The 16,949-nt window shown below is 39.7% G+C and overlaps 1 protein-coding gene across 1 annotated transcript in view; it reads right to left on the bottom strand.

Moving 5' to 3' along the window:
* Pde11a (phosphodiesterase 11A) overlaps positions 1-16,949 on the bottom strand; it is a 419,014-nt gene that overhangs the window by 183,674 nt on the left and 218,391 nt on the right. The window contains exons 7-9 of the mRNA XM_045146663.1: positions 7,146-7,221; positions 4,075-4,142; positions 2,763-2,855 (exon numbers count right to left, since the gene is read on the bottom strand). Of these exons, the coding sequence (XP_045002598.1) occupies positions 2,763-2,855; positions 4,075-4,142; positions 7,146-7,221 (237 nt within the window). The remainder of the gene's footprint in view (positions 1-2,762; positions 2,856-4,074; positions 4,143-7,145; positions 7,222-16,949) is intronic.

Here is a 16,949-nt window from a genome sequence, read left to right as displayed (position 1 = left end):
ACATGTGCCACCTTGTGCATCTGGCTTACATGCGTCCTGGGAATTGAACCTGGGTCCTTTGGCTTTACAAGCAAACACCCTAACCACTAAGAAATCTCTCCGGCACCCACCACCTTCTCTTTGAGACAGGGTCTTATTTACTGTTTTGGCACTGTGTGCACCAGTTTTGCTGGCCCACAAGTTTCCAGATTCTCCCACTTCCACCTCCCACGGCCTTAGGCACATTGGGGTTACAGATGTAGGTGCCACTTTGTATTTGACTTTATGTGGGTGCTGAGGAATTGAACTCAGGTCAATAGGCTTGCAAGTACGCATCTTTAACAGCTGAGCCTTCTCCCCAGCTTCGTCCTCTGCCTCTGCTTCAAATAGTTTCAGGAACTAAGATATAATAGGTGAAGCGAGTTTGGGGAGATCAGAGTTTGATTAGTGTGAAGGAGAGTTACAACTCAGTATTTGCTTCAAATTCTTGTCCTTCTTCCTTCCAAACATTTCTCAGCACTAAATGTACTACTACAAACAATAGCACCATGGTTGTTGTTGTTGCTATAATTTTATTGATGGCTCATTAAAATATTCACATGCAGCATCTTACTTAATTGTCACACTGGAGCAGGATGACAGACCCACACTATGAATATAATTCTGCACACAGAAATACACACACTGCTACCAGTGATTTTTAATTCTTTGGTATGTGTTTGCAATTATTCCTCTTGTTAACTTACCATGTGCTATCTTTTGGCCCATGCTGTGAACATGTTACTTATTAAAGAAGCAGTTCTATACCAGGAGAACAATGAAAAATTCCCTTACCTCAATTTTTTATTCCCTTCTTCCCTTCCTTCCTTCCTTCCTTCCTTCCTTCCTTCCTTCCTTCCTTCCTTCCTTCCTTCCTTCCTTCCTCCTTTCTCTCTCTATCTCTCCATTGAAAACTATTCCATAAATTACTCCTTTGCAATGTGTCCTGCTAGGCATTGAAAATAAAATTATGGGGCTGGAGAGATGGCTTAGCGGTTAAGCACTTGCCTGTGAAGCCTAAGGACCCCGATTCGAGGCTCAATTCTCCAGGACCCACATTAGCCAGATGCACAAGGGAGCGCACACGTCTGGAGTTCGTTTGCAGTGGCTGGAAGCCCTGGCGTGCCCATTCTCTCTCTCTCTCTCTAACTGCCTCTTTCTCTCTGTCTCTTGCTCTCAAATAAATCAATAAACATCAAACAAAAAAATTTTAGAAAAAAAAAGAAAATAAATTATGAAATTCTATGCTTCCAGAATTCATAGTGTAACCAGGAGGAAACAAGGACATGGGTAATTAGATAGCACAATTTTGTGTATTTTAAGTCTTAAATCAGAGCACTGCAGGCACCTTTGATTTGGATATTTATCCTTCTCCTTGGTTTTTTCTTTCTCCAAAAATGTGGCATCTAGAATATTTGAAGGGTGCACGTGTCTTACATCATACTGTTATTTTGACACTGATACTTTCTCTGTGTAAGAAACATTTCATAGATATAAACAGAGACTTTGGTCCCATCTGCAGAGCAGATGCTAGAAAACATAGGTCATAAGTCAAAACAAGCCTCTGAGATTTATGGGAGATGAAAACTTCTTTTGAACTTAGTGGGGCTCAGCAGACTTGCAGTGCCGGCAGGGAAGCGGGTGTGTGGATTCTCAGCAGCAGGTGTGTGCCTGTGTGCTCAGGGAGTGAGGAGAAGGGGCAGTTGGATAATGACAAGACAGCTTCTCTTGTCTGGGCCATACAGCATCCTAGTGATGTTTTCTCCTACTATAAGAGAAGTAGTGAATTTTCAGAAGTGTCTCTATATATTCAAATATAAGTTCATATCTTTAAATCTTGACTTTTTTTTTTGAGACAGAGTCTCACTATGTAGTCCAGGCTGGCTCAAACTCATGATCATCTTGCCTCTGTCTTCCAAGTCCTGAGCCTATAAACAGTGACAAGTTATTTTTAAATGATCACTATTCAATCAATATAGTATATAAAACCTATATCTAATGATATGATATATATGAATGGGCTCCTCAGAACCTTTGAAATCATGTTTTTATTTATTTATTTTTGTTTTATTTTTTGAGGCAGGGTCTCACACTAGCACAGGCTGACCTGGAATTCACTATGTACTCTCAGGGTGGCCTCAAACTCACAGCAATCTGCCTACCTCTGCCTCTCGAGTGCTGGGATTAAAGACATGTGCCACCATGCCTGGTTTATAATTCTTGAAATTATAAATAACTGCTTTAGTTACCTTCTCAATGCTGGGACAAAGCTAGACCAGAAGCCACTTATGGGAGGAAAGTGTTGATTTCAGACCTACAGCTTCCAGGGGAAGCTTCATCATGGTGAAGGAGGCTGGCTCACTCCATCACAGCCATAGCAGAGAGACACCAGCCAGCACTAGCAAGCACCAGCTGACTCCAAACACACAGAGCTGAATTCCAGGTCTATCCCCAGTGAAACATTTTTTTCCCGGAGGGCTGCGCTTCCCAAAGACTTCCACTACGCAGAAAGCTGCTCAATCACAAACACTGAGGCTATGGGGACATGACATTCAAAACACCACAGTAATTTATACATTTTCCAGAGAGGGTCTCATCAAATCTGAACTCATGACCTTAAATGATTATGACCCAAAGAAGAAAAAATTAAAAATTTAAGAAAGTAAGACTCATAGGAAGGACATGTTTTTCCTTTACAAGAATAAGATTTTAACATAGGATCTTGACACAAATATTATACTTACATCAAGAGCCACAGACTGCTTGGCCCAGGACTTCTTCACTTGGTCATACATAATTGTGTTATTGATGCCAAGGCCACAAAAGATGACAAAAGCCTAGGATAGGGAAAGCTCATTAGTTCAACTTAGAGGTAGGTGGATCTCTGTGAGTTCTAGGCCAGCCTGGGACTACAGAGTGAATGCTAGGTCAGCCTAGGGTAGAGTGGGACCCTATCTTGAAACCCACTCTCCTAAAAGATTTTTTTTAAAAAAAATTTTTAATTATAATAACTCATTGGAAAAACTAAAGATGAAAGCAGACAGTCATCAGAGATGAGTCTGAAAATGTGATTTTACTGTACAGAGGTAGGCCTTAGGGAAACATGTACATTAAAATTCTTAATTAATGTTATCGTTAACAACTTTATAGCTCATGTTGCACATGAGAAAAAAATCATTAATTTAATGTCAATGTGAAGAAATTACTTCACACATTTGCAAGCATACAGTCTGAACGTGGTTTTAATTTATTTGGGTGGTGGGCTGATTTTAATAACTCAATTCAATTTAACAAAAAGCCTCTTCATTCAGTAGGTAGGCTATCAACTGTTTTGGCAAGGAACCTGAGAATAACCACAAGGGAAGGTTAGGACAAGCAGGTCTGACTTAGTTAATAAAGGAACAGTGAGGTGTCCTTGGCTAGAGAAAAATAATGATGGGGGCTTCATGGCTTCTGGTACAATCCCCAAGAAAGCCCACTCGAGGATCTGCTCTCTAGTTGAGCACTGGAGGGAATGGAAATCTGTGAACCAAAGGAAGGTGTGGGTGGTACCCCTGGCAGAGCAGGCTAAGGATCTCCTGGCTAAACACATGTGGAGAAGACAAAGATCAGATATAACAATTAGGATAAAAATAATCATAGGGGCTGGAGATATGACACAGCAGTCAAGGCACTTGCCTGAAAACCGTAATGACCAGGGTTCAATTCCCAAGTATTCATGAAAAGCCAGGTGCACAAGTGGTGCATGTGTCTGGAGTTTGTTTGCAGCAGCTAGAGGCCCTGATGTGCTCATTTTCTTTCTCTCTCTCTCCCTCTCTGTCTTGCATATAAATAAATAATATATTAAAAATGATCAAAGGTTACAAACTAATCTGTTAAATGAAAGGTACAATTAAATATTGCTTATACATGTATATTTTCTTTAAGTCTTCCTTTAAAATTTGGTACACCATTTAAATATAACAATGATTAATGATTAGCTATCCTTACAAATGTAGGCAAGGAGACTATTGGAGATTCAGCGATGGCTATTGGTTTATGAGTTGATTTTCTTACCTCAAAAAGGCGTTGATCTGCGTCATCAAAAGGCTTCCCATCAAGTCTATTCAACACCTGAGCAACCCCTGTTGAGAAAAATTTGGAACACATGGTCATTTTCAATACTGAGTAGTGTGTCACCGGAATAGAGTAGGCCACAGATGTCTCTGTGACTCTGTAACTGCAAAGAATCAGTCCAAACTCCCCATAATGTTGATACAGCTTGTAGAGGTATTGGCATATATACACACAAAATGATATATATGACTGGATGCACATATTGAACTGCATATACCTGTTATTTCCCTTAAGGCTTGAGAGGGGCAATATGGCATAGTAACTAAGTCAGATGAACTTAGCTTAAATTTCAGTTCCACTAGATGCTATGTGGCCTTATAACTTTTTTTTTTTTTTTTGCATGGAAGTTTCCCATTTGTAAAATGGGCTTTTGAAGATTAAATGAGATAATTTTCAAGTTTTCGTTATGTATATCTAGGGACTATACCATGATATTATGCAACACATACACACAGTAAGAATGTTACTATAATTAAGCAAATTAATATGTCCATCCACTCACATAGACACCCATTTTGGTTTAGAGTTTTAGATTTTTATGGCAAGAGCAGCAAAGAATCTCATTTGGTTTGATTTCTAAGACAGGCCAACTTTATTACCCATAGTTCTTTCTTATTTTTATATATTTATTTGACAGAGAAAGAGAGAGAGAGAGAGAATGGGCACACCAGAGCCTCCAGCCACTGCAAACAAACTCCAGACACATGCATCCCCTTGTGCATATGGCTAATATGGGTCCTAGGGAATTGAATTAGGGTCCTGGTTGCAGGCAAATGCTTTAACCACTAAGCAATCCCTCTAGCGCTATTCCCCATAGTTCTTATGTTGTACATTAGATCCTTACACCCTTCATCCTACATACTTGCTTTTTGGTATCCTCTGATGTACACCTTCTCATTTTCTCCCCTCACCTCACTCCTAGTAACCACTGTCTTATTCTCTATAAATGGTATAATGTTTAAGTGTTTATAAAGTGAATAGGAATGTCTAAAAACAATGGAAATTAATATGGCACAGTAAATCTTCAGAGCAAGGTGAGTTCTATTGCCCCCTTCCAAAGGCTTAGGAAACCCTAATAAACTTGATTTATGAGTACTTCCTCTGTTCAAAGTTCATTTCCCTCATTGTATGGATACTTTGGTCCAGGGCCTTCAAAGGACAGCAGTCTAACCAGAAAAATACAACCTTAAAAATAGATCCCTCCATTTAGTTCAAACAAAAACATAGCTACAATTCTAAAGCAATTCCAAAGTGAGCTTGTATTGTTTAAGTCACTTAACTCCCACCAGGAAGATAACTCATCATATTCTTAAAAGCACATAGAATAAATAAAAATGTTTTGTCATGTAACAGGCAAACTTAGGATATTCCTTATGGACATTTTCTTTCCCCTCAGCAAAAAATGTATTTAAAATTTTATGTAAGATGAAAATTAGTTCACTTTTGTATTTAGGCTTAGATTTGGAATACCTTTAATAGTCTGCCATTATTTTTGTGTAGATAAGACAATCTGATGAAAAAACTTTTCCAAAATTCAGGTCTTAACCACACTTGCAGGATACTAAGTCACTGGTCAGGTAGTGGTGCCTCAGAGCTTAACACGCAATCTTAGATGAAGCCAAATGAGGCCAATAAAGTATTGTATTGTATTCCAAATATATTCACTGTCTTATATCTCTTAGGAAAATAATTATATTTTTAGGGTTGGAGAGATGGCTTTGTGGTTAAACACTTGCCTGCAAAGCCAAAGGACCCAGGTTCAGTTCCCCAGGATCCGCATAAAGCCAGATGCATAAGGGGGCGCATGCATGTAAGGTTCATTTGCAGTGGCTAGACACCCTGATGTACCCATTCTCTCTCTCCCTTTCTCTCTCAAATAAATAAATAAAAATTTTTAAAAATTTAAAATATTTTTATGGTGTTTATGTAATTTTAGCTAATGCCTCTATCCATGACTGCTCTGGTTTAACCATGATTTTTTTGCCCGAGCTTCTAGACTTAATTTCATATTTCCTAACTTAGTTTTTTAAGTTTTGTTTTGGTTTTTCTTTTTATTCTTTTAATTGGGGCAGGGTATCATGTAGCTCACACTGACTTGGAACTCCGTGCAGCTGAAAATGACTTTGAATTCATGATTCTCTTGCTTCTACCTCTTAAGTTCTGGGATTTTAGGAATGTACCACCAGGCCTGCCTTAACTAAGCTTTTGAGAAAAGGGCAAGGAGGGAGAAAAAATACTGGAAGCTACTTTTGCTCACATTTTCCTTATTCTGGGGAAAATATGACGTGTTATGGAGCTGCACTAGCAGAAAGAGGAAGTATGTTCAGCTGTCTAATGCCGCATATTCTCTCTGCCTCTGTCTCCACAGTATGCGTGTGAGTATGGGTGTAAACACATTGATATAACGGGAAGGCGTTCTAGGAGTTAGAGGCCTGGACATTAATCCTATAGCTTTCTGATCTATTTAAGTTCTCTTTCTCCCCTTCCCATCCCACTCTTCCTCTCTCTCTCTCTCTCTCTCTCTCTCTCTCTCTCTCTCTCTCTTTCTCCCTCTCTCTCAAATTCAGTGTCTGTAAGGTAAAAACAATAAAATTCTATTGGGTGGCTTCTGAGATCTTCTCAACATCAAAATTTCCTAGTTCTTTAAACTTAATAAGTATTTGTGTTCTGATCAATGAACAAACCTTAGGTGCTTGTGCTTATGAGACTTACAAGCATTAGAGACATAACTTGATGACTCCTAGACATAAAAATGAGAAACATACCAAGCCAGGTAGTGCATACTTGTAATCCAAGCACTCAGAAGGCAAATGCAGGAGGACCATCATGAATTTGAGGCTAACTTGGTTGACATAATGAGTTCTAGGTTAGCCAAAGATATGTAGTAAGACACTATCCCTCCCCCCAAAAAAAAATTTAAAAGGGGAGCACATAAAAAAGATATGGGCATGTTTAAAATCAAGGGTCTATTTCTTCCCAAACAAGTTAAAATTATCTGAGTAATGTCTTACCAATTATTTGGTGGCTGCTGTTCCAAATAGGGACACAGAGAACAGATCGTATGTGAAAACCAGATATCTGGTCGGCCTGGGATATTAAAAGAAAAACACACACATACACAATTAAAATTAAATATTGACCTTTACTAAAAAGTTATTTTTTTAAGTTATTTTTTAATTTTTTTATTTGAGAGCGACAGACACAGGGAGAAAGACAGATAGAGGGAGAGAGAGAGAATGGGTGCGCCAGGGCTTCCAGCCTCTGCAAACGAACTCCAGACGCGTGCGCCCCCTTGTGCATCTGGCTAACGTGGGACCTGGGGAACCGAGCCTCGAACCAGGGTCCTTAGGCTTCACAGGCAAGCGCTTAACCGCTAAGCCATCTCTCCAGCCCCTAAAAAGTTATTTTTATACATTATAGTCTAACTTTTTTGGACAGGATCTGGCACTGTTGCCCAGATTAGCCTTGGACTCACTGTTCCCCTTCCTCCACATTCTGGGAGCTGGAATCACCAGTGAGTCCCAGTGCATCTGGCTCCCAATTCAATCTAATTTTTTAATAAAAGCACACATTCACCTGCCTCTTTTTATTAGGTCACTGTAAACATCCAAAAAATCGAACATAAATCAGTTGAAACAGCCCAAGCCAACTTCGTTCCCCTGAGTCCCTGCAGCCACAGAGGGGTATACGTGTGAACCGCTCAGTCACCCCACCAGGCAAGTATTCTCGTAACTGGATCTCCTCAGTATTCAAAGCACTTTAATTAAAGCAGTAGTCAGTGGGCTCGCTCTTGAGTAGGAATGTTTGAGTCAAAGAAATGTATATGTACATTAACTTTTTGATTTTATTTGTTTTTTTAATTAATTAATTTATTTATTTGAAAGAGAGAAAGACAGGTAGACAGGGAATGGGTGTGCCAGGGTCTCTAGCCACTGCAAATGAAATCCAGATGCATGCGCCACCTTGAGCATCTGGCTTTACGTGGGCACTACAGAATCGAACCTGGGTCCTTTGGCTTTGCAGACAAGCACCTTAACTGCTAAGCCATCTCTCCAGCCCTGTGTCAACTTGTATTACTACATATTTTTAGTTTCACTATATTGTTATAGATTTTGTAAAATCAATCACATGCCAAAACTTTATTGAAACACAAACTAGGAAAGAGAAAATGAATGCGGATGTTCAGAAGACCTCTGTCCTCTAGAACAGTTTTTATTTATTTATTTGGGGGTTTTCAAGGTAGTGTCTCACTGTAGCCCAGGCTGAACTGGAATTCACTATGTAGTCTCAGGCTGGCCTTGAACTCAACAGTGATCCTCCTACAGAGTGCTGGGATTGAAAGTGTGTACCACCACACCTAGCTGATCCCTGTGGTCGAAAAGGAGATGGCCAAGTTAAACATAAGAGTATAGCTACCAACAGCATTGTTTGGGAACAAACTCCCCTTACACTATAAGCAGTGCCCATACTTGAATGGTGAGAGAGGCACTGCTAAGACTGAGAGGGTTTTAGTGAGTTAATATGGACTTTGCTTCCAGTGAGAAAGACCAACCTGTCATCCTATTAGTACAGGAGGAAGAAATAAGGAATCAAGGTTTTGATTCATGGTTGTTTAGGTAAGAAGATTTTTTTTAAATCCATTTTAAAAAATATTTTTATTTATTTATGTATTAGAGAGAGAAAATGGCAGAGAGAGAGAGAGAGAAAGAGAAAGAGAGAGAAATGGGTGCGCCAGGTCCTCTAGTCACTGCAAATGAACTCCAGACACATGCGGCATCTTGTGCCTCTGGCTTATGTGGGTCCTGGGGAATCGAACCTGGGTCCTTTGGCTTTGCAGGCCTTAATGACTAAGCCAGCTCACCAGCCCACTGAGAGACAAAAAAGGCTTGTTAGGGCCTCTAGCCACTGCAAAGAACTCTGCATGTGTCACCACATGCATCTGGCTTATGTAGTGTGGTAGTTTGAATGGATTGTTCCCCAATACATTCAGGAGTTTATAAAAAAAAAAAAAAGTTTGTAACTTAGATCTCCAGTCACCTGCCTGAAGGAGATGTCACTGCGGGCGAGGATGCTAGGGTCCAGCCCTAAGGTCTGTTTAGGGAATTCCAGTAAAGGTATGCAAAGTGTTAGAGCTTTACCTGGGGTTCCTGGAGTGTCCTTGCTTGTGTGTTAGTTAGTGGTGGCTCTTCTCTCTGTGTGGACCTGTGAAAGGGGGCCAACTTCTGCCATTACGGAACTTCCCCTCTACCTGTAAGCTCCATTAAATCCCTTCCTCCATAACTGTGCCTTGTTTGGAAGTTCATGCCAGCAACGTGGGTACTAGGGAATCAAACCTGGGTCCTTGGGCTTCACAGGCAAGTATCTTAACCATGAAGCCATCTCTCTAGCCCCTGGAGCCACATATTTAAAAATAAGAGTTCAGTGCTACATATTTTAAAAACTTGAAATTAGATATTAACTTATGCACCTAAATTTTTTACAAAATATTTTTGTTCATTTTTATTTATTTATTTGAAAGTGACAGAGAGAGAGGAAGAGAAAGGGACAGATAGAGAGGGAATGGGCGCGCCAGGGCTTCCAGCCACTACAAATGAACTCCAGACGCATGCGCCCCCTTGTGCATTTGGCTAACGTGGGTCCTGGGGAATTCAGCCTCAAACCAGGGTCCATGGGCTTCACAGGCAAGCACTTAACCACTAAGCCATCTCTCCAGCCCGACACACCTAAATTTTACATTTAATATCTTTCTGTCTTTCCTTTTGAAAACTTTATAATAATGTTTTATTCTTCATACCAGAACAGTAGTTTCTGGTTCTCAGGATGAACATGCACATATAAAGGTGACAGTTCATGAGGATGGAGCCTGACAAATTTTCATCATGGGAGCTGAGATCAAGAAAGAGAACACTGCTACCATCCCAAACCACCTCACGACCCTTTCCTCCTGCCTAAAACTCTGATGCTGATTACAACTAGTTTGATGAGTTTAAACTTGATATAAATGGGTTCAATATACTAAGTCAATATTAAATATATTAAATACATATTCTTGTGGAGCTGGTTTCTTTACATAACATGTTTTTGAGATTTTATTCATTTGACTATCACATGGTGACATCATTATTCCACACTGCTAATGCAGTCTACTCCCGAGGAACATTGAGGCTTCCTAGCTTAGTAACAAATAATGTGCTATGAATATTCTCATGCATAATTAATACATATGTATATTAATTTCTTTTGGGCCTGTACCTATAATGAATTGCGCTGGGTTGTGGCTACTTCAACTTCAATATTGTATACAGAAAGTTTTCCCCCGGGTGTGGTGGCGCACGCCTTTAATCCCAGCACTCGGGAGGCAGAGGTAGGAGGATCGCCGTGAGTTCGAGGCCACCCTGAGACTACATAGTGAATTCCAGGTCAGCCTGAGCCAGAGTGAGACCCTACCTCGAAAAACCAAAAAAAAAAAAAAGTCTTCCCAAGTGGTCTTACCAATGACTCTCCAACTAGAAGTCTGTGGGAGTTCCAGTTGCTTTATAAGATTACCATTTAATATTATCTATGATTTTTTGTTTGTTTTGATTTATTTTGTTTTAGTGTTAACAATTATAAAAGCCATGTGGTATTCTCTGATTGTTTTTTTTAAACAAGGTTTTTATTTTTATTTTGAGGGAAAGAGAATAGGCAGACCAGGGCCTCTTGTTGCTACAAATGAACTCCAGAAGCATGTGCCATCTTATGCTTCTGGTTGTATGTGGGAACTGTGGGGAGTCAAACCCAGGAAGGCAGGCTTTCCAAGAAAGCACCTTTAGCCACTGGGAAATCTCCCCAGTCTCTGATTGTATTTTAGTTAAGAAAAATTTTCCAGGCTGGAGAGATGGCTCAGCTGTTAAAAGTGCCTGCTTGCAAAGCTTGAAGGCCTGGGTTCAATTTCTCAGTGTATAAAGGCAGATGCACAGACAGGCACATGTGTCTGGGGTCTGCCGGCAGTGGCACTAGGCCCCGAATGCTCATATGCCCTCTCTCTAAATAAAAATATTAAAGTTAGAGAAATGGTTCCCTATTCTTATATCGTGGAGGTATCTTTCTACTTTTAGAATCTGTTCCTTTAACTTTCACATTTAAATTTATAATCTCACTTGAAATTTTTATTTATCTATTTGAGAGAGAGGAGAAAGAGGAAGAGGCAAATATATAGAGAGAACGGGCATGCCAGGATCTCTAGCCACTGCAAATTCCAGACGCATGCATCACCTTGTGCATCTGGCTTACATAGGTACTGTCAATTGAACCTGAGTCCTTAGTCTTTACAGGCAGGTGACTTAACCACTAAGCCATCTCTCCAGCCCTATAATTTTACTTTTTTGTACAATGTGAGCTATGGTTTTTTAAAATATTTTATTTTTATTTATTTATTTGACAGAGAAAGAAGGAGAGAGAGAATGGGCATGCCAGGGCCTCCAGCACTACAAATGAACTCCAGATGTATGCGCCCCCCTTGTGCATCTGGCTAATGTGGGCTCTGGGGAATCGAACTTGGGTCCTTTGGCCTTGCAGGCAAATACCTTAACTGCTAAGCCATCCCTCCAGGACTGTTTTTTTTTTTTTTTTAAATGAGTCAATACCACTTAGAGGGAGATATCTCCCTATCAGTCTGCAATGCATCCTTTTCTGTTAACCAAGTATCTGTGTTTGTTTGAATCTGGTTTTGGACACTATTATTTCTCCATCAATGTAGTTATCCTTTTGTATGCCAAGCATACTACCAAATAAGTCTTACCATAAGTCTTGGTATTAGGTAATATGAACTGTCAACTCTATATCTTCTTGAAAATTTAATACTTTCATATAAATTTTAGAATCAACTTTCAGTTTTCATATACATACACACTACTAAAATTTGGGAAGGGGCTCTATTAAATTGCAAACCATTATGGAAGATAATAGTATTTACAAAATACAAACTTTAGTCTTTTGATTCATAAACATCATTCAATTTATTTAGAGCTTTTCAAATTTCTTTCAGCATAATCTTATACTTTTATCTGTAGAAATCTTACACATAACATGTTTCATTCATTCCTTGATGTTTTAAAAGTTTTGTTCTGTTTTGATTTTGTTTTTTGAGGTAGGGTCTCACTCTAGCCCAGAAAGACCTGGAAATCACTCTGTAGTCTCAGAGTGGTCTTGAACTCAAGACAGTCCTCCAACTCCGCCTCTTGAGTGCTGGGATTAATGGTGTGTGCCACCATACCTGGCTCTCTTTTATTTTTTTAATGCTTATATAGTTTTTCTTTGGTATTGGTGGGTAATTTGTTTCAGGACCCTCAAGGAAACCAAAATGTATGGATACTCAAATCCTTTGTATTAACTGGCATCCTATCCACACACAACCAATGCACTCCTCCTATATATATGATGTATAATCAGTGTACATGGCATATGCTTACTTATTGCAGGATATAGTTGTTGAGGGAATAATGATAAGAAAAAAAATCTGACTCTGTTCAATACAAAAAAAAATTTTTTTTTTTCCCAAGGCAGAGTGTCTCTCTAGCCTAGGCTGACCTGGAATTCACTATGTAGTCTCAGGGTGGCCTCTGGCCTTGAACTCACAGCAATCTTCCGACCTCTGCATGTCCGGCTTGCATTTTGTTTTTATTTTGAGAAAGAGTCTAGCTGCATAGTCCAGGTTGGCCTTGAACTCATGATTGTCCTGCCCGTAGACTTCAGTGTACTGAAATTACAGGCATGTTCCACCATACCCAGCTCCAGATGACTTTTTTTCATATCTATGATTGCTTTTTAACTTTTATTGACAATTTTCAAACATGTATATACAATGTATTTTGGTCACAATACCTTCCTTTTATCTTCTCTTGTCTCCCAAACCCCTTCCACTGAACCTCCTTCTAATTTGGTATGTTTTATTTTACCATCTTCCACCATCCATGACAGAAATTGATGGGCCCAATATAGTGCAGGCCTAGAGCAAGCAACAGCAGTGTCTGCGAGCTTATGAATAAAATGGTCATGTCATGCCCGGAAGATGGCTCCACAGCACTCGTCCCCATCCTCCAGCTCTTACATTCTTTTCTCCCGCAATGTCCCCTGAACCTTGCAAGGGCAATATAGATGTCTCATTTAGCATTGAGCACTTCACAGCACTTATTCTCAGCACTCTGATGAGTTTTGTTTCTCTCTAGTAGTCATTCAAGTATATTTTTTCACATTTTCCATTTGTGGCGGCTTGAATCTCCTTACACAGAACCTACAGAGACAGGGCCAACTGCTACTGGTAAACATAAATATACCTGAATTTTATAATTGAATTGTATCCATCGACTTATAGAGAATTCAATTATTAATTTTATTATTATTCATTATTTTATTACTTATTTATTGAGAGAGAGAGAGAAGGGGTGCACTAGGGCCTCTAGCCACTGCAAATGAACTCCAGACGTATGCACCACCTTGTTCAACTGGCTTATGTGGGTTCTACAGAATCAAATCTGGGTCCTTAGGCTTCGCAATGAAGTATCTTGACTGCTAAGCCATCTCTCCAGTCCCAATTATTAATTTTTCTCTTTGGTTTTTGAGGTAGGGTTTCACTCTAGCCCAGGCTGACCTGGAATTCACTATGTAGTCTCAGGGTGGCCTTGAACTCATGGAGATCCTCCTACCTCTGCCTCCCAACTGCTGGGATTAAAGGCATGTGCCACCACACCTGGCTCTAATTATTAATTTTAAATATTTTCATTTTTTAAATTTATTTGAGACTGAAAGAAAGAAGTAGAGAGAGAGAGGGAAGGAGATAGGTAATAGGCACATCAGGGCCTTTTTAGCTGCTGCAAACAAACTCCAGATGCATGTGCCACCTTGTGCATCTGGCTTACATGGGTGCTGGGGAATCCAACCTAGGTCCTTTGGCTTTGCAGGCAAGTACCTTAACCACTAAGCCACCTCTCCAGCCTCCAATTATTAATTTTAATAAGCTATTTATATGGTGGGTTTTCTAGAAGTATCACTGAGCCATCTTACCCTTCAGTCCTTACACATTTTAATCATCTCATCTTTTCTTTTGTAGTTTAATGTAACACCCAGATTAGTTCTTGAGTAGTCCAGATGCAAAACAAATATGAATGTGAATAGAAACAACATGGATATAAATCATCCATCCAATGTACTCTTCCAATAGCTATTTGTTAATGCTCTCTGTGTGTGTACATTGCAGAGCACTGAGAATATAAAATCGAATTCCGTCATTACCCTTGAGAAGTTCATAGTCTAGTAAAGACAGAAATAAAGATAAAATAAGTAAACAATGTTCAGAACACTATTATAAAAACTTCAAAAAGATGCTTTATAGAGAAAGCAGAAATAGATTTAGACCCCTTAGAACAGGTCTTGGAAGACCAAAATGCTAAGCTAGTGTTCACTGGATGTTCAGCATATGTCAGGCACCCTGTACAGCACTTATACGTGCAATATTTTATATCCTTCTAAAATAACTCTATGAGGTAGGGATTATTATCCACCACTCTTATCAGATGAGGCTTAGAAAGATTAACTGCCTTGAATGGGAGAATCTGGTTCAAAGGAAGCCAGACAATAACAAACACATCCATCAAAGTTATCTTCCCAAAGAACAGATTGCTTTCTTCCTCTCCTCAAAGGCATAAGGCCATGCCAGTAAGCATTAAGAGGAGGCACAGTGTTTTTGGAAGGCTTCAGGGATATAGCCTACAGACCAGCTAGTGCCAGCAGCAGTAGAATGACTGGATCTATATTGCTTTTGCCGAGGGAGGGCAATACACCTGGACAGACAGTGGTGACCGGAGCCAGCACTGAATAATAGGTGTGCGTATCCCTCCAACGCTGAGACACCTGCAGCTCCTATCTGAACTCTCTCACAAATCCCAGGTGGGCAAGAAGGAAAGGAACATTCAGTAAGGACAGCTCCAAAAGCTGGTGGTGAGAAAAATGAACCTTATTAAGACTGATTGCCAGAGAAAGGAGTTTGTTTACCCAATGTTTTTAAAGTACTATGCCTTCCCTAAAGAATATTTTCATTTGGGTATATGATCTCTCCCATCTCTAAGGAGGAGAATTAAGAGGTAGCTGGCCTGAGTAAAAATCAGAGTTCTTTATGGTGGGGAACACAGGAAACTTAAGGGAAACCATGTCAAATTCAAACTAACAGTAAACTGGGGTGATAATTGGAGAGGAGGGGGGCTTTGCATGGGTAAAGTCACGAGGGCAGAAATTGTCCAAAAAATAATACCAATAGGATCAGAAACAGAAGTAAAAAGGAATTAAAGAACTGAATCTTGGAGGACATAATATTTAAGATTAAAAGGACAGAGTTGAGACAGAACTCCAAAGCTCATGATCTTAATCCCAAAGTTTTATAGCATTTCTAAGGCATGGAAAGATTGTTCTAGCCTTTCTGGAAATCAGTTCATGGGCATGCATCCAGAATGTAGAAAGTTTGAATAATCTTTTATTTACTAATTTCATTAATAGGAATTTGTCTTATAATAATATCAAGGCTATGTATAAAACCTTATAAATAAAGGTGTGAATCATAGCATTATTACACAGTGATATATCAAAAACAACTTGAATGTTCACTGGTTGACTAAGTAAATCAAAGCACATTCACACGATGGAATATTATACATGTAATAAAATACTGCTGTAGAAGAACATTATCTAAAAATGGAAAATGATTAATATGCTAAGTGATAATCGTGCAAATGTCTATGGGCATGCATGTGTAATAAAAAAATTGAAAAAGTATAACCATAATTTACCTGGAATTTCTTGCATCTGGGAGCTTAAAAATTATTTTCTAGTTCCTAACTTTTAAATAACATAAATTATGTGCACACAAAGATAAAAGTTATGTTCAAAAGAGAATTAAAGGCACCAAGTGTGATGGTGCATGCATTTAGTCCTAGCCCTCAGAAAGATGAGGTAAAAGGATTTCTGTGAGTTCAAGACCAGCCCGGTACTACAAAGTGAGTTCCAGGTAAGCCTGTGCTACAGTGGGACACTGACTAGATAAAAACGCAACAAACAAACAAATGAACCAAAACAGAACTAAGGGGGAACAAGTGTCACACACTGTAGAAATGTCAGAGGGGATAAGCACTGGAGAGAAGGTTATAGAACTTAGCAACACAGAAGAGTCATTGAAGGCAAGGATGGTCAAAATAGAAAGAATTAGATAATAGAAGTGAAGTGGTCAGGGCTGGCAGAGAAAGTCACCCTGAGGAAGCAGTTGTATCCCTTCAGAGCTAGATAAAGTCTTGTGTCTGCTGACCACAGAGGGGAGATGATGGATAAGGGAAGGAAGTTAAGAGGCCAGGGAGAGAACGTAGCGGTAGTCAGAGTGCTCAGTGAGCCTGACAAGGTGGTGGTGGGGAGAACTGAACAAGGGAAGCATGAGAGTGGGAGGAGAGTGCAGTTTCCTCCCTAAGATCGTTGAGACATTTCTCTCATCACCTGTTTGTGGCACAGCACTGTTTCTAGGCCAGGTTAGTCCATGCTACTTATGAAACGGAAAGGAAATCCCTACAGGGCAGAAGAAGAGGGAGGAGATGGGAGATGAAGCTCACTACAGATGCACAGGACCTTCTAAGAATAAATCCAAGACAGGAGAAAGAAAAGGTGAAAAATCATTCCTAATCCTGAGTACCACAATTTGCATTTGAAATGTCCCCAAAGGCCCATTTGTTGAAGTCTTAGCCATCCAGCCCTTTAGGAGGTAGAGTCTAATTGTGGGAAGTTAGGTCCTTAGTGGCATGCCT

The sequence above is a fragment of the Jaculus jaculus genome, chromosome 4, assembly GCF_020740685.1.
Source record: "Jaculus jaculus isolate mJacJac1 chromosome 4, mJacJac1.mat.Y.cur, whole genome shotgun sequence".
NCBI classification, from domain to species: Eukaryota; Metazoa; Chordata; class Mammalia; order Rodentia; family Dipodidae; genus Jaculus; species Jaculus jaculus.
The sequence above is the reverse complement of the archived record's forward strand: the minus strand, read 5'-3'. Positions and strand labels throughout refer to the sequence as shown.